The sequence below is a fragment of the Parambassis ranga genome, chromosome 9 (genome assembly GCF_900634625.1).
Source record: "Parambassis ranga chromosome 9, fParRan2.1, whole genome shotgun sequence".
NCBI classification, from domain to species: domain Eukaryota; kingdom Metazoa; phylum Chordata; class Actinopteri; family Ambassidae; genus Parambassis; species Parambassis ranga.
The window spans coordinates 11,157,298-11,180,859 of record NC_041030.1 but is presented as its reverse complement, the minus strand read 5'-3'; the positions used below and the strand labels follow the sequence as shown (position 1 = coordinate 11,180,859).

Here is a 23,562-nt window from a genome sequence, read left to right as displayed (position 1 = left end):
TGATTTGTCATTTGGTTGAGTTTGTGATCATTTGTTATGTCTTGTTATTGTAAGTCATTTGTGCCATCTTGAATTTTTATCTGCATGCTCAAAAAAGTGTATCCACGTTTCACCCCACACTGACAGAAGCCAGTCAAAATTATTATTTTTTTTTAATAAATCAAGGTACAATTCTATAAAATTGCTTTCCCAATGTCCTCTGATTGGGCTTATCTTTGGTTCAGATTCAAACCTCCTCACACTTCATTACCTTTTGTCCCTCCCAAGCTGTTCACCTGGGTTGCTGTTCCCTACCCAAAAACCCTTCAACCATGTTGTGCAACTGCTCTGTTTGCAGACATTGAGAAAGAAGGGCCTAAACGGCTGTGACAGCCCAGACCCGGACGCAGACGACTCGGTTGGCCACAGCCCCGAGTCCGAGGACAAGTACAGGAAAATAAACGAGGACATTGATCTGATGATCAGCAGACAGAGACTGTGTGTAAGTACTTTCCGTTGAACCCAGAGCTTTCCTCTCACCTTTCTTTCCTCTCTTTCCTTTTTTTGTCCCCTGTGCACTCTGTTGCTTCGTCCTTGTCTCCTTGTCGTCGTCATCTGTTCCTACCACCCGTCTCCCTTGTTCCTTCATGTGTCTCTACCTTCGTCCTTCTCTGTGGTTGTGGGACCTGGCAGGCTTTGAGCAAGAAGGAAAACAAAGGTGGCGAGAGCCCGGAGCTCGAGTCTTCCCTCATCCTCACCCCACGCACTGAGGAGAAATACAAACAGATAAACGAAGAGTTTGATCACATGATTAAAACTCATAAGATACCTGTAAGTACTTGGTGGACACTGTGCTGCATCCTCAGCAAGCTAACAGAATGCCAACTGGGAAGTTCCTGTTGAGCTAACCCAGCTAACCACCATTGTTTGGCACTACTAGACTAATTACACAACGTGAGAGTGAGAGTAAGACCAGAGTGAGATTATACTGTGTACTTACAGTAAAGAAATTACAGCTCTGTGATTTTGCTTGCTTACAGTTGTGGAACGGTCCTCTAATTTCATGTAACTGTGATCAAAACAAGCAGGCATGTTTGCTATATTAATTGCAGACCTTTCCATATATGACAAATTTTAACCTTACTCAGTTCCCACCTTGAACCCATGTTACCCATAATGCCTTGCCTGTCTCTCAGGGGAGGTGTGGTCTGCATGTGCTTTTCCTTTTCCTGCACCAAAATGCAGCGCTCAGTCACCCACAGCAACGAGGACAGACATTCACAAGCACGTCTCCATACTTCAATAAACTCTATTATCTCTCCTCCTGTCTGAAATAACTGAAGAAAAAGTCTTCAGTGGCCTTTTTATGGATATATATTTCAAGAAATGCAAGAAAGAAATGCATTTATATTATACAGTGTTCAATTTACAGTAGAATCTAATCTATAACCAGTCACTAGAAACCACAAAATAAAGGCCTCTCTCTATGTAAACCGCGTGTCTACCCCTCATTCAGAAAGCCCCATACTGTAGTGGTTAGTGCTCTGGCCTTACAGAGAACGAGATAATTCCATGATAATTCAGAGAAGAACAGCAGTGTCTGAGCCGCGTGGAGCAGGAGGAGATGTGGTTAGAAATAAGGCCGGGGTTGGTGAGCTGGAGTGGGGTGGGTTTGGGATTGGAGAGGGGTGGGGATAAGGGGTGGAGCAGGGTGTCTTGTGGGGTGAGGTGGGGTGGGGTGGGGGGGATTCTGCACACAACAAGTGGCAGTTCAGTGTGTGGTCAGGGTGGCTGCCAAGCACTGGGCCTCTGGATTGCAGGGGACTGTTAAAGGGGAGAGGCAGAGGAGGAAGATGAATGAAAACAGGAAGGATGGCACCAGTTAAAGGACAGCTCACAGACGGGGCCCTTACACACAGCAATTGTATGTGTGTGTGTGTGTGTCTACACGCGAATGTGTGCACAGAGACAGCTCCTGCACTTTTAGAAAACAGAGGATCATTAGTTATAAAAACTCCAACAAGGATACCGTGATGGAAGAAATTACAGGGTGGGTGGGGATAAATAAAGCAGAACCAGAGACAGCCCTTCACTGGATATATGGTATAAGAACGCCTGCATAGGTTTTGGCGAGCCCACTCTTGTGTAAAGTTGCAGTTAAAGGGAAACGTGCAGTGAAATATGGCCAAAGGACTCGTCTTTGTTCATTGAAATAATATTTGGCCTGTGAAAAGAACATCAGAGAGAAGATGGAAGAAGCTGTAGCAGTGCTACGGCACATAGCCCACTTCCACGTAAGCCAGGCTGATGAGCTCCCTGATGCACTCCCTCCACAGCTCATGAGACACATGGCAGTAATTTAGGGCCCTATTTTCTACTTCCTAAAGCTAACACGCAGGATCAACCACTTCCAGGGCACTCCCAAGGTTAAGCCTTTCTGCCAAGTGACACAATAAACATGACAAACTAGATGCCCGGGGCTGTCAGGCTACCTCTACTCATGTTCCTGATGAGACTGCTGACTGATCTGAGTCTACCACTTAAAACACTTTGCATTAGCTCCATGTGACAGAAAAATAAATTATTCCTAATTGCATTCAGTAGTTCGGTCTTAAAGCAAGAAATACTGCAGGCTTTAGTGAGGTGAAGACAGGCTAAGATGGGATGCTCTTGGCTTTACTCCCAGTGAACCATAGTCTTCTTATTTCTTTAATGTAATAAACCAGGAATGTCTTTCAGGAATAGAAATGCACTTACACTGAGCACAATATTTCCTTCAGTCAACCTATTGACTTCAAAACCGCAAATGTCCCAACATGTCAGGGCTAACACCCGATACATATTAACAGCTTCCAAAGTGACATACACAGGATCAAGTTGGAGTAATAAAGTATTTACAGCCCATATATCATCTGAGTATCTCTGGAAGGAGTTTCCATTTTGTTTTTTTGTGCAGTGCTCCCTTTCATATTCTCTGTACTGTTTGGTGTTTTCTGTTCCTTACATGTCATCTATACATGAACTGCCTGTTGTTTGCTGTCCACTTGTCCTTTTGAGCTCCACTCTCTTTGTTTTTGATTGATTCTAAAGATGTCAAAGGGCGGCATATTTCTTTGTATTCCTGTTGTTGCCACATCTTTTTCTTCTCTCTGTCCATTTCTATGCTCAATTGCCCTGTTTTTAGTATGTTCACTCTTTTGGAATTATCATCTAATCACACTCATGTCTGTCCCTCTCTTGTTTTCCCTCCTATCTCTTTCTCAGCAGGCTGTGCCCCCATCGAACTATGACATGCCCGTGTCCATTCCCGTTAGCAACCAGAACAATCTCATCTACAGCCATCCCGGTGGATCACTCGGCAACCACAATCTGTTGCCACTGGCACACCATGGCCTACAGAGAAACAGCATGTCTCCTGGAGTTACACACAGACCCCCCAGTGCAGGTAACACAGGTAGGGCCTCACATGCACTCATGCACCCATGTACATGCTGTTATCCCATCTGTCTATACTCAGAACTGTGTGTGTACCTGCCGTACCAATACACACACACACACACACACAAATGTGTGATTTATTTGATGACAGCTCCTCACAATGTACCACCTAAAGGCAGAGAATAAGTCTAAAGACTCCCCCGCCCACATATATAGTCCCTGCTCAGTATTTTGTTAAAAGTAGATTGATGATTTAATACAGTATTAAATCCCAGCCCACAGTCTCACTGATTTAGTGTGAGGTTCTACACATGGGATGTCTGGCTCTATGTATAGGCACCAAGTTGATGGTGACATAAGCAAATTGGTCCTGTTGGTTTGTTATTGTTGTCCAAAGTCCTTTTTCTGTCCCTCTGGTCTGAAAACTGCTGCCCACACCCTCACCCTGTCATTACAACTGGATGCTAGAAACGCCAGCACAAACTAAATATGAGTTTTGGCGCATGCAGCATCCACACCAAACCGCAGAGACCCTCCCACTCTTCCACCTCACATGCCTTAAAAATAATAATGTGTCATTTTTCTTGGACGGCAGCTTCATGTATCCACTCACACTGTCCGGTTGCTAAGCATGTTAAGGTCTGGAGTGGGGAGCAAGCATTACTCGTGATATCATTACACAAATACTGACACACACACACGGGGCATTGTGATTAAACTGTGTAAGAGATGGGAGGAACAGTGGATGTTAGGTGGGTGTCTGTCCTCTAATGGTTTTCTCTCTTTGGCTCTGCTCTCTATTTCATCTTACAGGTGGTCTCATGGGTGCTGACCTCACCACTGGCGCAGGCACCAGTGCTGGTAAGAACGGCCTCCTCTTCTCACGCAGACACACATGCACACATACTACATACACCCACACGGACACATACATGGCACCCACTCACCCACTTGGGGCCATAAAATGCATGACTAACACTAACCCAAATCTTAAGTGGAGATTTTGTCCATGATGTGTTGAAGTTAGTGGTCGCGGAGATCATCTGGGAATGTTTGCTCAGTGCCTGGGCTGTGACACATCCTGTCTGTGTTCGGCTATTAAATGCTAGAACAAGTGGGGGATAACAGGAAAAAAATTATAGTTCTGAACACAGAAATCTTCTTGACAGCAGTTAGAAAATATTGACTTCTGATTTTGGTGTGAAACCGTTGGCATCCTGTGAGGAGGCCATCAACTCATATTTGAAAAACACATTTAAGGACTTTTATATGTTGGCTTCTGTTTGTCCATGAATTTGTCCCCGAGGACATGTCAGACTAGAGTTTATGGCAGAGTGACCCCCTTTTAAAGGGTTAAATTTTACAGCCTCGGCATACAGTCCAGGGTGTAAAAATGGAGATTTGGGGGGCGTCAGCGGGGCACAGCTGGGCAGCCTTGTCTGGCCCCTAAGGCTCCATCACAAGGGGTCAATGCCTGGTTTCACTGTCTGGTCAGTCGTCACACACACAAACACATAACGCACACACAACAGGATCATTTGTTGTGGCGTGTGTTCTATTGACGGCGTTTGGCAGTGCACGCTTCAAATGTAGCCTTTGTGTCACCACGCTTGGAGGAACAGAGGCGCTCTGTGAGAGCTGTGCGTCGCTCAGCAGCAGCAGCGAAAAACACAAACGTGGAGAGAGAGTCATGTGGGAGCTGAAAGATTCCATTCAATACTCTCTTAAATCTCATCTAGGGGGTGAGGGAAAGAGAGAGAGAGAAAGAGTGTGTTGGGGTACGTAGGGAGGGGTTGGGGGACCAAAGTGATGAATATCCACTGATGGTGGAAGCATGTGTGCAAAAGGAGAAACAGTGGGGGAACACAGATGGAAGTGTTCTGCGAATTTGGTCAGCCATTTTAATGATGTTCCTCTAACATCATCAGTGTGAGGTGGCCCAGCCACTGTGGCACCACAAAGAATGTTTTAATGTTCCTCTTCTCTCCACTCTGAGTTTTGATAAGCTGATTGTACAAGTAGCTGTCTGGCCTGTGCATGTATCTCAAGTGCTGTGACTTAAGTAACACAGGCAGGGGGTCCTGTGTGCTGTGTGTGTGTTTTACACATGCAGATAAATGCACAGCACATTAATCAATGGACCTTTAGCATAAAGATTTTTTTAGTCAATTTGTCCAGTGCAAAAAAGCCACACGAAACCCAGATGTGTGGGTATATTCAAAATCACAAAAGGTCCCTTGGTAATTCTAGTCCGGTGTAAATAGGGCATGTCACCAAAAGGCTGACTCATCATGTCTTTTCTATGGAAATATTGTGGGAAGTGTGTGCATGCATGCGTGTGTTTGTTCATTTATCTACAGTATGTGTTCAATCTGTCAATTCCTTTGCTGGCTAGCAGGAGAGCACGAGGTGAGGAAAGCGATAGAATGTAAGTGAAAGAAAAACTGATGAAGGAAGCTCCAGACCAGAAGGCTGTGAAAACTCTCTACCTCCATTTGTTCAATTAAGTAGCTGTCATATGTGCTCCGATTAGCACTCTTCTCACCAAAGCTCAGCAAGGAATTAACAAGAGTCTCCTGTCACCTCTCACCTTGATCACACACCAATTACTCCCTTAAATGAGTCACATATAGTACAAGGTACCTCTTAAGGACCTCTTCTGGTCAAAATTATGCAGAAGCACACAGATGGTAACTGACAAAAAGTCTGATCAAACAAGGTCTGCCTCGATCCTGGCAGCACCTCACACCAACTGTGCTGTAAGTTGTAAACGTGAGTGTGACACTTAAGTTCAGTTGGAGAATTCGGGGTTGAATGCACATTTGGCCAAACCGCAACGGAAGAGTGTGTGTGTATGGGGAATAGAATGGAGCACGCCTGTTAGACCACAACAGGACATCAGAAATTTGTTCAGTAACAGTAAAATGTACATGAGTTTAACCACACCTCTCCTTGTGTGTGTGTGTAAGACAGAGGGGGAGGTGCCCTGTCTAACACGTGCATCTCGACGTGCCCTAGCCAACCGTACAACAGACTGTGACCTTAGCTCACACCTCAAGAATAGCAAAAAAAGCTGTTTATCTGAGTCTCAGATCAGATGTTGTTTTCTACGTGTGACTTTTATGCTGTGTTTAATTTTGGTAACTTCCTCTAAACAGTTGTCGACTTCAGAAGAGGAGAGTGGAAGTGAACTCAGGGTATCATATCTTTACGTGATAGGGTGGTGGAGACAGGGAGTCTCGGTGAACGCTGAAATCAGGGTGATCATGGTGCAGAATAGAAAGATTCGAGTCAGTTCTTGCTTCATTAGCCTAATTGGCTTGTGATTTAACTTTTGAAGTGCTTAAGGACTGGCCTGTGCCACTCATGATTATAGTCATCTAGCATATAATTGACTGGACTGCAGCCATCTCCACAGGGTGGCAATACACAGATGTCTGATTAACTGTCACCAAGATGAAGTCCATGTCATCCTGACTAAAGTGTGTATTAAAGACCCTCTATACTCAGTGTCTTTTTTTAATTCATCTGTACAGAAACACTGATGTACTTCCTGCTGGGTTATTTACCAAAGTATGTGTATGTGCGGCGTGTGTGTGTGTTTTATGCGTGTGTGAGGTCTCATTCATCTGTCTCCACATGCACCCACTCGATCTCACAAAGGGCCTGCCACGAGAATGAGAGAGAGCGGGAAAACTGAAGAGGCAGCTGCCTCTTTGCTTAATGTGAGATTGACATTGGAACTAAGAGGGTCCAATACAAAACACACATGTGCATCCATATGCATGGCTCGTACGGAGTCTCGAGTCGCACAGTGCTTATGTACACTCAATCTGACGGATAAACGATGCTTATGTACATTCACACACGTGCTAAATTGCATACAGCAACAACATACAATGACACACACAAGTTCGTGTTAGCATCAGCTTAGACATGCCAGCACACAGCAACAGTTACACACGCTGTTTCTTCTCTGTCAGACAGCCTCATTTTCTCTCACCGCTAGCGGTCGTTTACTCTTCAGATTGTTCAAATTGAGCTTTTGAGACTTTTCATTTCCAAACAACAAAAACCTCGCTCTCAAATTAAACAAAGATCAGCAAGGGAAATTGCCCAGGAAGACATCTGCGACTCATTTTCCCCTGGAGTATATGATTAGGAAATTCATTTATGTCTAACGTATAATTCCTGCCCGTCTTTCAAGTGGGAACGTCCACACTGTGCCCTGTGTTCTACCCCTTGGAAGAAGGAAGGAGAAGTAAGGGGAAAAACAGCCTGCGGGATTGGGTTAGAAACAAAGAGTGTGCTGCTTGCAAGAATGCTCTACTTTCAGTTTTTTTTTTTAATGATGTTGCTAGGATTTCACCCCACCGGTTTTTGAGGGAGAAATGGGTGCTGTAGTCAGACCTCCATGCTTAAGGGAATGCAGATCTGGTGACAACACCGAGGCAGGGTCTTTGTCTGGAAGAACCACAGGGCCGTGTTTAGCTCTGAGGGCCAAACGATCTGGCCCATCCCTCTGTGGCTTTGCTACCCATAATTAGATGTTTTTACAAGATTCACTGGCTGTTGCAGCACACATGTAGCCTTCATTGACAGTGACAGAGGTACAGGGTGAGGTCCTCTCATGTGGACGCCTCCTTTGTGTAACAAACAGTGGAGACCATAAAAGCAAAAACAGTGTGTCTGTTTGAGTATGTCACAGCCGGAGTGCACTGCGCTGTCTTGAAGCTCCATTTACAAGTCTCTAATAAAATTCCACAGGAAGTGGAGAAGAGACAGAAACACTGCAAAGGAGCACAAGGTGAAATGGATTCCTGTAGTTCTTAATTAGGCTACACTATCATGGACAGCAGGAGTTTCAACATTCATTAAACTTTTTTTGAAACAGGTTTAATAACATGTGGTCTTAAATTCAAATAGCACTGAAGAGCACTGGTATATGTAATGTTCCTCTGCCTCCTTCTTTTTGCTCTCTCAGGAAATGGATATGGGAATCACCGTAACTCGCCTGGTCTGCTGGTCTCTCCGGGTGGCATGAACAAGAACATGCAGGCAAAGTCGCCCCCACCCATGAACTTAGGCATGAACAACCGAAAACCTGACCTACGTGTGCTCATCCCCCCTGGCGCCAAGAACAACATGCCCTCCATTGTGAGTAATCGTTGTCTCCCTTTTCCTGTGTCGCCATTTGTCCTCTCCTCATCCCCAGTGTAGTATACTGTATCTTCCTTCTTTTTTCCTTCATGCCCTGCTTTCAACTCTTAATATCAGACTTGGGTCGATGAGGTTATGTATACTTTAAAATGCACTTCTGACCTAAGGCTGATATACGTTCAATAAGTTCCTCCTGCTATGTCTGTGTGCGTATGCTGGCGCTTATTCTACAGGCCCTGGTGATTCTTTCTCATTTCTTTATACTTAAGTGTAATAATTAAGTTAGTGTATTTACAATAGATCTTAGCATCCTCTTTCTGTTTCCGTTGGCTCAATCCTACAGCAGCTCCATCCCTAGAACCACACCTAGCCACCACCTCAATATGCTCACTCACACTCACTAATTTGAATTTATTACCCTCCCCTTTCAATGCCATCAGTCTGAGGATGTCGATCTACTATTGGTAAGTCAGACTGCCACTCAAATTTTAGAAATAAAACAACCCTAAAAGACTCTTAATAATCAGAAACATTTAGGTTTTCCAATCAGGATCTGGTTAGGATAATACTCGAGAGCATAATGTGCCTTGCAGAACCGAGAGCATTGCAATCACCCGAGTCTGACCTCTTCATTTGCATCCAATTTTTGCTTTCACTACAGAGATTATTACAGCTACATACAGCGTTTTTTAAGAAAATCTTGACTCTAGAGTAACTTTCACCCTTATTGTTGCTGACTTTGCTGTCTCCAATGTCGCCTCACATGACATTTTCTGAGGGCACATAGTGCCATCCAGTGGTGCATCAGAGTAAAGGCAACCTGGCCTCTTTTCTGCCACAGCCCTTGTGTATCTTTTCTTCCTTTTCTTTCTTATATCTCGTCGTCTCTTCAATAAATCTTGCATTTCACACATAAACCTTACAGCTGTTATTAGTCGGAATGTAAAAATGAAGGGTAACAAAAGAGGACACTTTTCATTTTGCATCAAACCTCCATTATTTCTGACAAACCCTCCCCTCTGTCTCTGTAAAGTGCCTTCCCCTTGCCTTTGCTACCCTGTGTTGCCGTGGAAACCGATGGTGTTACTATAGCGACAGTGGGCCCTCGGTAAAAAAAAAAGGGTGGTAAATGATAGGGTTGGCAGGGTTCAGCCGTGCCGCATGTCAAGTGATTAATTTCCCCAGAAGTTGGCATCACATTTATTCTCTCAGCATCTGTTGAGTGAACAAAAGAAATGAAAGAAAAAAATAGATAAATTCTTTCTTGGTTTATTGCAGTTTGTGTTTGTTTTGTCTGGGAGTTGATTTCATGTTCTCAAGCCTTTCCCATCTCTGTTTTTTTCCCCCTTCTATGTGTTCGTTTCTTTGTCACAGAACCAGAGAATAAACAACTCTCAGTCTGCCCAGTCACTGGCCACCCCTGTGGTATCAGTAGCAACTCCCACTCTACCAGGACAAGGCATGGGTGGTTACCCATCTGCCATCTCTACTTCCTATGGTACTGGTGGGTATCACAGTTTATGCTCAGTGTCTTGTCATTTATTCTCTGTGATTGCATATTGTACATTATATCTTTATTTGTTTGATTGTACAATATTCTATCCCCGAGTACATTAAAAAAGTCTAAATTTATTATCATCAGTGAAAATGATCTAGTCTGTCTAGTGTAGCTTTAAATGCTGCTCTCTCACATTTTCAGTGCTATATAACCATCCGACACCAGAGGGCGCAATTGTGCCATTGACTCAGAACACTTACACTTAGCAGCTCATTCTGCAACTTTGTCTGAACTTCTTTGGACAATCTATAATCTAAGCCTCCTTCTCTCTGCTTCTCCCGTATGTTTGCATACAGAATACTCTCTGAATAGTGCAGACCTGTCCTCCCTGTCTGGCTTCAACAGTGGCAGCTCCCTACACCTTGGCTCAATGAGTGGGTGGCAGCAGCAACACCTTCAGAACATGCAGCATTCGGCCCTCGGCCAGCTAGGGTGAGTACGCTGAACTGAATGTGAGGTGTTGGTTTAAGAAGTGCATGATGTAACAGATGAATTATCATTATCGTTATGAGTTTTTATAGATGCCACACTCTGTTCTCAATCTTCACTTGCAATATCCACACAAATGACACCTCCCTGTTTTCACACGTGTGTGTGTGTGTGTGCTTGCATGCATGTTTGCATATGATAAACTGACTTTAAAATCACTTTGTTTCTTGCTCTGTAACTCTGTAACCCCTTGCGTTTCCTTTCCTTCCAACAGAAATTGCTCTAGCTCTCACTTATGTCAGGGTTCAAATCTCTCCCTGCCCTCTGCTCAAAGCCTGCACATCAAGTCCGAACCTGTTTCTCCTCCTAGAGATCGCACCAGCAACACACCGGGGGGCTACGGTGGTGGGGTACCACCTCCCCAGAACCCATCGTCCCGTCAGGATTCGGGGCGCTCCCCAGTTGACAGCCTGAGCAGTTGTAGCAGCTCCCACGAGGGCAGCGACCGTGATGAGCACAGGAATGAGTTTCACTCCCCGCTTGGACTGGCCCGGCCCGCCCTGGATGAGCGCGAGAGCCCCTCCATCAAACGGGTGCGCCTGTCAGAAGGATGGGCGACATGATAGCTCTGTCCTCTCCACCCGGCAGTGCCCCAAGTTGTCCGAGCCCTCCTCCCTCCTCTCTCTCCCCCCAACCAAATGCAGCTTCACGATGCCCCCAAAAGTCAGCTCCCATACTTTTCCTCCTCACACTCGATATCACGAGTCACTCACCACCCAACCCCATGGCCTCTCTCCCTGTTCTCTTTAATGCTGAAGGAAAGAAAAGGGACAACCCTTTTCGAAAATCAGTTTATAATTTCTTTTCCTTTTTTTTATTTTATTTTTTTGTTTTTGCTGAGTGTGTGTGTGTGCTATACATATTGACATTATATAAACCAGTGGGGTGTTGTAACAGGGCTTTTGGGAAGGGTGGGTGTTGGTCGGGTTGGGATCTGGGGGTATATTTTGTTGGGGAACTATGCATAAATTGTATCGTGTGTGGATAAAAAAAATCACGTATGCATATATCTTTACACGTATGTATGTATGTGTACATATATGCATATCAACAAATTAAAAAAAAAATAGTCAGGTACTCTGTTTCATAAAACGTACTTACAATTTGCCTCAGCGATATATCAGTGAATAAAGACAAAAAAAAGCAAAAAAACAAACAATAAAAAAAAACATTAACATGGGAGTGAGTGTGTCCAGTGGAAAACACCTTAGCACTTGAGTTGGACAAACAATACATGTGTACAGTATCAGTTTCATTGCTTATATAACTTCTCTGCAGTTCTCCCTTGCAAAAACGTGTGTTAACATTAGATGATGTCATGTTGCAGGTTCAACGTATTTATGTAAATAGTGGGTCAAGGGGGGAGGGAAGGGCAGGGGTCCAAAAGTTGCCAGACATTACAAGATTTATTTACTCACTAAATGAAAAAGCTATTATGCAACATTTGAAGGATTGTACAGGTAAACAGGCAAACCCGATGCTAGACGCGTGGAACCTTTTATTTTAAAGCTCCCCTTAAAGAACGGAGTGAGGACCACCCTTTTTTGATCTAAGAGCTTCGTTGGTGTAATCAAGAGAAGAAGAAAAAACAACTCTGGATCTAGTATTAACTATTCAGTATTGATAAACAAAAAGAAAAAAAAAGAAAAAAAAACAATTGTACGATACACTTGCTTATATTTTCATATGAAAGGAATACAATGCAAAGCATTTTTGTGGCTTTTTGTAGTTTCTATAAGCCAGAATGTGTTTTTTGATAGCTTTGCTAATAAGAGATGGATAGTTCACCCAGAAGGGGAGGGGGGGGGGGGGGGGGTGACAGGGCTCCAAAGCCCTAAGCCATGAAAAACAGACTGAGATCCAATGCTTTGCTGAACTGTTTTATCTTTGTAGAGGTTTGTTTTTAAACGTGTATTTCTAATTATATATAATAATGGTAATATTAAGAATCTTTAAAAAAAATCTGTGAAATTAACATGCTTGTGTATAGCTTTCTAATATATAAATATATATAATAATGATTTTCGTTGGTTTTCTTAGTGGAGTTTTTATGTGCAGTTGCACATGTTGTCTGGTTTGTTTAATTTGAACTCTGAACAGTACTGTTCAGGGCTGTATTTAGACTAACCTTAAAAACCAGCTGGAAAGCATTGCCAGGGTTTGCATTGCTGAAAAAAAAACACACACATACACATGATGTCACAAGACTGGAACTGGGGACAAGTGCACAAACACACATTGACACATGGTCGCTGTCACACTGATGAGGAAATATGACTGACCCTCGGCTTCTGGATGCATTTTAATGCATCAGATATTTCATTATGAATCAAAATGATCCCATTTTAGGCGGGTTAATCTCATAAAATATATTTTTTTGACATTATACAATTTTTCTATTTCACCTCAAATTTCAACTTGTGTTCAAGCCCAAAGCCAAACTGCTTGTTTGTTTTATTTTGATTTTCTGTAACGTAATTTTAGGAAGTGCATGGCGATTAATTATCCCTGAAGATTTGTAAAAACTAATTTGATTGCGCAGCGTGCACTCTCTCCTCATGTTCCAGTCTTCAAAACAGGGTTCCGCATCATTTTACTACATCACTGACAGTTCAGCTCAAGACACAAAAAGGACAAATTGATCAATGCTGGTATGGGAGAAGCACAACTGTTTATTTTAGATAAATAGCTGTTTTGATTTTTTCCTCTTTTTTAAAACAATGAAACTAGCCACATATCTCTCTGCCTCCCACTCCCGTATCTGCTGTCACTTAAGTGTTATGATATTTCTATGTGCATATTTCATGCAGGTTCACTATGTTGTTACTGTATACAGTCTGTGTAGTCAAACGGGGCAGAGCCTCTATAATGGTGTTCTTCTCTTCTTCTTTTTTCTTTATTTTTTTTTAAACTTCAATACAAAAAGGTTGAGAAAAAAGTGATGTTTCAGGCAGCATAAGTGTGGAGAAACCAAAGCCAGTGGCATTTCTGTGTTGTAAACTCAACTTTTATTTTCACATTCATTTATGGTTTTTGCAAGCATTGAAACAATAAAAGAATTTGCTCAAATGTACAATTGTTTTCACATTTCAATTTCAGTCAGTCAGATGGAGCTTTAGCTATGAAGCTGCAAATAGCTGTCCATATATACCAGACATAGATGCCCTGTTCTGAGGCTCTTTTGTCTCCCTGTGCATTGCATTGCATTTACAACCTGTATTCACAGTTTGTTCAAATCGAGCCTAATGCATGTTGTCCACGTCATCAAACCACATGGCTCAGTGATTATCCTGCTCTTTGCTCACTGAATTAATTAATGCCAACGTGTTAATTAGAGTGTTGGTTTTGACAATAATTTTAACCAAAGACATGGAGGAAAACTTGTCTTTATATCTTTGTTTTTTTTCTTCTTCTTCTGTTTGTGTTTGTTAAATTTGAAGCTTTTTTCCATCATCTGTTGATCAGTTGTTCTTTGTCATTACTCTAATAGACTAAATGTTGGTACCTCAAAATTGACTCAAGCAGTACCTCAGCTGATCTTTTTTCTTTTCTTTTTTTTGATAAGTCACTTGCAGTGCAAAGGGGAGACCATACACCTGTACAGCCATGTGTAATAACATACAATTGCTTAAGATCCCATTCATTCACAAGGGATTCTTTGTTGCTCCACTGTGTTTGTGGTTTATTTAAGTTGTCCTCAAAAGCTGAAAAGGAATTTAAAATAAAAAAAAACAAGGTAATTGTTAAAATACTTAAAAAGTCAGTCTGTAGTATCAATGTAGCTTGTATAAACCTGAAAACGAGGAAAGTTTTGGTTTTCTGGAACGCAAGAGCGGCTTTCAGCGGCATAAGCTGGCCTTTGTCGCCACTTGAGACTAAGATGGTATTGAATTAAATCACATCTCTGTAACTCAAGGGACTTGATTCAGCTGTATGTAGTGAAAACGTATGGGGATGGAATAAAAGTCTCCTCTGCTGGAGGGAAAGGCTATTTGTATTTTGCAGAGATTTCAGTAAAGTTACTGGCTTTCTTAGTTATCCTGATGTGACTTGGTGTGATTTCATTGTGTTTGACTTGTTTCTGCATGCATCCTAAAGACCAAGTGATTACTTCCATAACATGCAGGCTCAGAAAATAACAACAACAACACATCAGCCTGAGAATACAATAGAAACTTTAAGACAATGACACTGAAATAATGAATCTGCTACAATATTCATGCTACAGACATTTATTTGACATTTAAAGCTGACTTAAAGTTACAGTAAACTCATCTTTCATGGTGATATATTGTAACCGCAGACAGTGGATCTTAAATTCATAGTGGATACATGTGTTCATAAACAAACGAATCAGAGAAGAGTGAAGTGTCTGACACACACACACACACAGACAGACACACACACAGAGAGAGAGAGAGAGAGAGAGAGAGAGAGAAGGCCTACTGCAGGACAGACGTTCCTCGATTAAAAAAAAGCACAGAGGGAAGAAAAGCTCTTCCTGAGTGAAATCTATCAGTTTATTTTTTCATGTTTTTGTAACAATCACGTTGAAGCGACCGCCCGTGCAGCTTCGCTGTAGGAATAATAATTGCATATTAAATTAGCCGCTGTGGATGACGCATTTCCGCGCGCTGAAAACGTGATCACCGGTAACATCATTTGCGCATTTATTAGGTGACGACGACTCCATAAATGCGAATGAAAAAAACTAAAAACTAAACATATCGCCGATGCTTCGCTGCATCTGAGTGCAGGCCTTTGCGTCTCTCTTGTTAAATGTCTAATTTTCTGCAGTATGTCATGCTGTGATTTATTACTTTATTTAGTTTTTACCTAAAATAAATGTTTTTTGTGCACCTTCTATTACCTGAAAAAGTCAGAACAAGGAAGAAAACATTGACTTCTTTTCACTTTGCTTTTGGAAAGCGAGCTCTCAAACCTGTTTTATTTTCCTAACGATTCCCGATTGCAACTTTAAAGATAAAAACATCAGTCACAGCTTAAACGGACAGTTTCAAATCTAAAAAATAAAACTAACGAGTTTTATTTACTTGAGGCTGAAAATTCATTACAAGCTGAAGGTACTCAACACAAATTTAATACATCCCATCGATTCATTGTTTTCCAAAACGTGTTACAAGGCTTATTTAACCATTGCCTTAAATGTAATTGTCTCTTAAATCATCAGTAATTTTTTTGTTTTATTGTTTGTTTGTTTAGACCTCTAGACCTAGACCTAGATTCTGTTACACAGCAGTTGAATTGTATTCTGAAAAACTCATTTTTATTTAATTTATTCTCTTTAATGCGTAAAAAACATTTATAAAAGCCACTTTAACGTTTCTGCTCAGTTTTAAATGATGGATCAAAGAAGACTAAACACATTTTAGACCGTTTTGAAACTTGACCTCACAGGAAATTAGGCCTGTACAGGCACAACGGAGCGCACCATTGTGACTGAAAGATAACAACCCCACAATTCACGCGTTAATCCCTAAAACACCACATTCTGAAATAATCTGTTACAGTCCCCCTACAAACCTCATCACTACCAATTAGTGTAACAGAGGCTGCGCTATTACCGTAACTGTATATTTTTCTTTATTGCTTTATTACGGATACATAGGTCTGTGTGTCTACCCACCCAGATGGTTTATGTTTGTTTCCACAATATTCCAGTAGTAGTAGTTAATCTGAACTCTCTCCTCTTCTACATTTACATGAATCATTCAGCCCATTGTAAGAAATTTAAAGGGTTAATTTCAGTAGCCTGTGGGGAAGAAATCTTATAAGGTCACAGCAGACAAAATACAATTTATTATTTGTCAGAAATAATCTATTTTGACGACAGTTTTCACAGTTTCTCAAAAGGTCAACCTGATGCAAAACACGTCACCGTTTCAATCTGCAAACAGGCTGCCAAAATCCGATCAATCTGTTGTTCGAAACTTCAGACACGAGGGAAGAAGAACAGGGAACCGGGTAGGATAAATCTACAAATTAATGTGCGAGTTTACGTCTGACCTAATTAAAAAAATAAATATATATATAGTCACGACTGTCAGCAGTAAACGTTGGTATTTTGTTAACAGGCCTATAGGCTCATCTTAAATGAAGTTCAGGCTAAACGTGCAGCATTTTTAGAATCTATAGACACCAATCAATTGATTGTATAATTAAGGCTTTCAACAAAGGAACGTTATTTAACTATTGGGTTTTACGTATGAATGTAGTGCATTAATGGTGAATGTGGTGAGCAGGTATTCGCGTCATTGACCGTGGAGGCTGGCTGGACATTTTCTTTTCTCTCCATCACGAACAATTCTCCAAATTCACCACTAGATGTCACCGTTTAGTCGTCTAGTTGACACCCTTCCAACCTTCATCTTCATCATCCTCCCTGACCACCAAAGAAACTGCAGATCGGCTGGAGCTAAATAATCCTGAGTGCTCCACAAACTGGATGACTATTAATTCTGTTTAAGGTAAGTGTCAGTGCAAAACAGACTGTTTCTTTTCTCTGATATTTTTCTATTACTGTCTAAAATCTGACTTCACGAACAGTGATAGTACTGTATTGAAAATAATAATATTAATAATGATAATACTAATAATTTCGCAAAGAGGCTTATTACATTAAATCACGAGGCACCTCGCACCTTTACACCCTCAGGTGTGCATAGCAGGAACACTCTGCTAGTTGTTTCACTTGGAGGTGTTTCATTACACCAATTTCAGAACACTGTTTCCATGTGGCAGACATGGCTCCTTCCTTCTTATTTCAACTGCAGCGTGGGACGCTACTGCTCTAAAACAAAAACTAAAAAACTTATAATTTATTACATGATGTTTGAATCCTGTCGATGATGAAAATAAATCTACGTTTTCCTCGTTTATAAAATTAAGACTTTCCTTTAATCGTTGCTGCCTATCGCATCCCGCCTCTTTACAGTAGAAATATAAAAACTACATGTTTAATTTTTTTCCCTCCTTTTTCCAAACACAGATTATTTTAGAATCAGAATTAGTTTTACGCACAGGGCCTGACAGCTGTATTATTCTTGTAAAATGATCTTACCAGGAACAGAGGGAATCCATGAATGAGACTCTTTTATGCATGATTCAAATGAGGATGACTGCTTTCCGCATCAACTCTCACAATCTGGACATAAAGCCTTCAGACGGTCGGTCTTATGTTATAAAAATATGATGGCCTCACGTCATTTATCCTGTAAAGATGTACATTCAAATAATTACAAAACCTTGATTCTTCAGGCGAACACCTGAAATAACTCTGTATCCGTTTTGGTCTCTTTTACGCAGATTTTTGTAGTAAAAACATATCGACCTATGAAACATAGTGTGACACAGCAAAGGGCTGAAATAGGTGATACAACGTTACTTATATTTGAGGATGAGCTCAGGCCTATCCTTTACATTTTGTCAAGTGTAAAGAAACAGAGGACTATTCAAACTCCCATTCAGGGTACGTCCTATATGAGCCTGTTAATATTTATAAGTGATAAACAAATATGACTTTTATATAGTGAGAAGCCCAGCATAGGTGGGACTCCTGTGGCTTTGAATATCCTTACGTGAGCCAGCCTGACCACTGGTGTTGAGCCACGAGCAGTTTAAGAGCAAGGTTCAATGACGAGGGGAGTAGCCTATTGGGATGTGCTGCATCTGCTTCTGCCGCTGGAGGAAAGTTTGTTCTCCTGGTGGGGGGAAATAAAACGTCCCACCAAACTTGATCCAAAAGTATCAAGAAATCAAAACACTGCAGCACGGGTGGATTTTGTTCTAGCTGGAGGTAAGTTACAACGTTTTTAATGTAAGATTGTTTATTTATTTTCCAACAAGAGATTTTGTTTTTATATAAAAAAAAATCAGGACTCAAGTAGGTAGATAGTCCATTTTCAGTATTTTCTGTTATTTTATGTGAGAGCGCTTGCATCCCGTGCTCGTCCCTGGCATCTCGGGTGCGCGTGCACGGAAACCAAGGAGACAGTCTGAGCAATTGCAGCCTAAATGTCAGTGCTGCGTCACTGGATTTCTTACAAACTGGGCAGGAGACTTTTTGGTTTTTAGTTTTTTGCTCAGACTGTGTCATTGTCTTGTTATGATCCAGCCACATCGGTCTAACTGTAGCATCGCCTCCTCGGCAGAGGTCTACCTCTGAATGTCCTCTATTGTTTGCGCACCACAGAGCTCTTTGTTCATGCATGCTGCATATAAGTATTCAAAGGATCGCCGATTTACATCATTCAGATTAGGAACATTCTAATTATCGACACCACAGTACCATCGATGACGTGTCACTATAGTCAATAAAACAGACTACAATTTGAATATGAAATTTAAAGGGATTTTAAATGTCATCGCGAGGAGAGGATAGTCTACACAGGAGCTCTGCGTCTAAACGCTACATCACGTACAAAACGTTCGAAATAAACAGAATAACTCCCTAATGCAAATCTATCCACTGAATATGCATCAATATTAAAAATAATACGCACACCACAGCCAACAGCGTCGGAGAATTGAGAATGGCGGAGCGGGTCGTCTCATTACGCATGGGCGGTTTTCCATGCAGGAGCCACGGTTCCCCTTCTCTTCATGTCTCCCTTCTGTCCTGCTCACATTAAGGAAGCTTCTTGGGGAAAAAAAACAAACAACGTTACGTTGGCTTTTCAAAACGGCAATCAAACACCCAAGAGCAGGCTGGGGGGAAATTACTCCGACTGCGGCCGGGCGGACTATGTAGTAAGAGGGATTTGCATATTTTGATGCGCTAATTGCCTTGATGTATTTAAATATGGCTGCACGTAGCTGATATGCTTGTCTACGTCATTGAACGTGCCCTCGCTGTTAAACTAAAACGTGAATCCGGTTGAATCTAATGGATACGCCTGCAATTAGGCAAAGGGTGGGGTGGGGGGGAGTAAAAGGAGAGAGGGTTCGTGGTGCTGCCTGTGTTTCTTCATATTTCTCTTTCTTTTTTAGTCACATGATAATTTTCTTTGAGAAAGAAAAACAAAATCTGAAAATTCTGGCCCGGGCAAATAATTGAACAGGTATCCTGATGCTTATGCGCAACAAAAAAGGAGAAGTGTCTTTCTTGCAGAGTGGAACCTTTCACTATGTTTTTTTTTCCAGAAACATATTCACAAAAACAAAAAGTATGTCATCACCAAGAGAAATATTCAAAGACACGGGTTACTTGTAGGCTACTGACAAGTAGGTCACCTCATTCTAACTTTTTTTGTGTGAAAATGTCTGTGATCTTACCAGCGTGTGTGTGTCGTATAAGATTAGCCCTTATTAGGCTTGTGGGACCAAAGTGATTTCATAAGTCTAGTATAGGCCTACACAGACTGTACACACTGATCCAATCAAAACATTTTCAGTGAAGCTGAAAGTGTGTTTCTCACCTTTTTTTTCTTTTCTTTTTATTATTGACTTCATTCGAGACTTAGTTTGGGAATTGCATGTAGCAAATCATTTCCCCTCTGTCTGGAAACCGGTAAATGCGTTCCGTTTGTCAAAGCGTGTTAGCGAAGCGCCTGCAGCAAATTCATTACCACCCAACTGCGAGGCTCACTTCGCAACCTGGTCAGGGGAAGAGGAGGGGAGAGGTCCACGCCAAACTGCGAACAATGCTGCCTTAGTTCGTGCGTGCAACAAAAGAACCGAGGGAACTTGTTTGAATTTCAGAGCACGTCCTCTCCTCACACAGAAGGATGGACTTTATACCCCCCCCCCCCCCCGACCACCCCTCCTCATCATCATCATCATCACCCCCTCCCTCCTCATCCGACCCCACCATCAACAGGGGAAAAAAACTTGCACACTGAGAGCTCAACTGTGCACTTTTCTATTTGGTGCTTGTAGACGTTATGGGAAAGTTGCCTCTCTCCCTCTCCCCATCCATCCCTCCCTCTTTCTCCTTCTCTTCGTCTGTCATGTGCTTGGGATGTGCTCATGCTTCGCACAGAGCAGCTCTAGCACGCCAAAATGCAGACTGCAGAGTGTTAGCGGCAATTTTAAAGTCTCCCCCCACCAAATATTACGGCTGGGATATTTTGAGGGGAACATATACCACACCACGGTGCACGCGGAGCCCGCTGATCTTCTCCAGCTTTGGGACGCTTTCTGATCGCTTGCAGTGATTTGACTCACCATTAGGAAGTAAGTGCAACTTCTGTGGCTGCTTTAAAACGCTTTCCCTGTGCGCAAGAAAGTTAGCTACAGGCGCATCGCTGGGAATAGATAGTGAATGTTGATGTTTTGCTACAATTTGACACAGAATAGTAATTTCTTCTTTTACTTATTTAGAGATAAAAGCGAAGTTTGTGACTGCTAAGGTTTGCTCACACACTTTGGAAAGGGGCGCACTGATTACATCTATTTGACATCGTCTGGAAGCAACTGCTTCCGACATCCTTCTATATTTTAATAAGGATTACGTTAACATTTTACAATATAACCACCTTCACTCACTGTATCCAGCCTCCTGCTATTAGGTCCTCTATCAGAGTTTTAAAATAGTCTCTCTCAACAAGCAGGTGCGTATGTGATTATCTGCTTTGTTGCCAAAATGAGCGTCTTGTTAAAACTGAGGATGCCTGAAATTATTATTATCATTACCAAAATTGTATACCTATATGAGGCACATTTAAAGCCAGCGAAGCCAGTGTGTGTAGCTTTAGTTCGTATGAACTATAGATAAAGAGTAAAAAGTGTGATCTGGAGAGCGATGTGTTTGAGGTCATTTAAAAAAAGGAAAAATAGCTGTCATTCAGGTACAGAATCATGAAAATCCATATGCAATGCCCGAGCTTATTTTTCCTCAATAACCAAGCTGAAATGTTGGAAAGAAAGGAAAAAGTTCCACTTCACATTGAATAAGGTCAGAAAAGTGGTCACAGTGCCTTAAAAACAAAGCCTTGGTTGTACAGTATATGGGTTATTACGCACGAATGAACCATCTGTTCAAACAATAAAGCTAATATAGATGGAGATTCTTATCTGATATTTTTTCTCGGCACTGTATTATGGACTTTTACGGAAAACGCTGCCTTGCACAATTTCAAAAACACCAGCAGGTTGCAGGTTTTAAAAAGTGGCGTGCTGTAATTAAACCATGGCCTCTGTGTGGGAGGCCTGAGCCTCCTGTACGCTAATCAGGTGCGCTTTATAACGCTGATCTGAATGATATGAAGTTGGCCTTCACTTGGTGCCACTCATTTGACACACATCAGGGACGGAGTGATTGTGGATTTGGAAAAGAGGGAAAGGAAGAGTTTGAGAATGTGTGCGTAAATTAGTGAACATTTTGAGTGCTTTACATTTGATTACATTTAGAGATATTTATAGAATGTCGTGTGTAGCAGGTGAAATATGATATGTAGAAATGGATGGTCCAAAGATGGGGATGTGAATGCACTGGCTGTGTTTGTGAGGGTTTAAGGAACCAAGTAGTGTGCGTAGTAATCCCTAATTGAAATGCAAAGGCCTCGTGACTCATATTCGCTCATTAAAACACCTCTGCTTTGCCCCTCCCACTTACTAAACGAGAGTGAACTTGAGAGTCAGGGTTTAAAACTGTAGCGAGTGAATGGAACACCTGAAGAAGAAGAAAAAAAAAGCTGATGATGCCATTGACAAATAATACGGTGTTAATTTGGCACCACCTCATCAAAGGTTCACCTTTTCCTGTCATGCGCCCATCCACGTACACACGCACGAACTGAATGGTCGACTGTGTGAGGCTTTAACTTTCTCTCCTGCATTGGGAGGGTTTTATTGGTCCGAACAGAATCAAAGTTGTGCACAAGGTAGCTTAAACCTGCAGCTGCACGCTCCTGCGCATGATCCATCACATGTTCCTCTGCTTGTTATTGTTGACTCAGTTGCAAAGATCCTGTATTTTTGACCCATTTGTGGTGAGCTGTTGGTTAACTACTTACATTTCTGTGGGAAAGTGAGCGGGTTAACATCCGCACGCTACAGCGCTGGGGCTTTATTTCGTGTGAGGCGACATCGCCAGCCTACCTGAACACCACTGTAGTCTACCCATCGGATGCGACGATGGCAAAACACACACACACACACACAGACACACACACACAAGAAGCTATAAAGGATTTCGACGCATAATCGAGAACGTGAGAGCAATTTAACTCCTACAGTTGTGCCTCATCTGAGAAGGAGAGCAATAAGCAAACGGATAATATGTTGTCGCGAAGAGAAAGCGTAGCCTTATAGACAGAAGACGCTGGCGCTCAGGCAGCTCAGGCAGCTCCAGGATGCTCTCCTCACTGAGTTATTTCGTTTGTGTTGTTTTGAGAGGTGATTTTTTTTTCTGCTCGCGTCTTCCCTTAAAAGCAGCTGAATCGCTCTCATTCTGTGTAAAAACAAACATATGGTTTCCCTGCCATCCATTTCCATCCCTGTGTGAGAGAGAGAGAAGGCGTGCGGGCTGCTCGCTGCAAGGCGGACTTATTCCAGCGCGCTCTGTGTAATGGATGAAGATTGTGCATTGATAGGAGGGTGCATTTGCGATTTTTTTTCATGACATCACCGTAGTTACATTGTCGTGGTCCGAGGCCTTTGACCTCACCAGGGTTGGTCCATATTTTGGCCACCCCCAGCCCCCTTCCCTTTGGGGATGGCCCTTATTCCCCCACTCTTTTCAGACTGATCGACCATGCAGCCTGCAGAACGGACCCTTTGGCTCAGAGTCATCGGTTTCATCTCTTCTTAAGTACACGCTGGATTCGAACGGACAACTTGACACTCTATGGCCAAAAAGCAGGCTCCTGCTTTCATAATCCGAAACATTTGCGTCGTAATTCCCTGTGCCGTTATTGCACTTTCCACAGGAAACCGGATTTCCCCCCTTCTCTACCGTGTTTCTTCTCCGCCGGCCT

The 23,562-nt window shown here is 42.2% G+C and overlaps 1 protein-coding gene and 1 long non-coding RNA gene across 13 annotated transcripts in view; both read left to right on the top strand.

Moving 5' to 3' along the window:
- Positions 1-13,697, top strand: part of mef2cb (myocyte enhancer factor 2cb) — a 65,071-nt gene extending 51,374 nt beyond the window's left edge. For 2 of the 12 annotated variants that reach the window (XM_028415060.1, XM_028415061.1), the window contains 8 exons: positions 338-481; positions 673-810; positions 3,244-3,433; positions 4,231-4,278; positions 8,402-8,574; positions 9,952-10,081; positions 10,432-10,567; positions 10,839-13,697. In XM_028415060.1, the coding sequence (XP_028270861.1) occupies positions 338-481; positions 673-810; positions 3,244-3,433; positions 4,231-4,278; positions 8,402-8,574; positions 9,952-10,081; positions 10,432-10,567; positions 10,839-11,187 (1,308 nt within the window). In that variant the 3' untranslated portion in view covers positions 11,188-13,697. The remainder of the gene's footprint in view (positions 1-337; positions 482-672; positions 811-3,243; positions 3,434-4,230; positions 4,279-8,401; positions 8,575-9,951; positions 10,082-10,431; positions 10,568-10,838) is intronic. The other 10 variants (XM_028415064.1, XM_028415062.1, XM_028415063.1 and 7 more) reach the window with 10 other exon arrangements.
- A 6,828-nt stretch (positions 13,698-20,525) lies between these two features.
- Positions 20,526-23,562, top strand: part of LOC114441847 (uncharacterized) — a 34,221-nt gene continuing 31,184 nt past the window's right edge. Inside the window, exon 1 of the long non-coding RNA XR_003671288.1 lies at positions 20,526-20,818. This is a non-coding gene — a long non-coding RNA (uncharacterized LOC114441847). The remainder of the gene's footprint in view (positions 20,819-23,562) is intronic.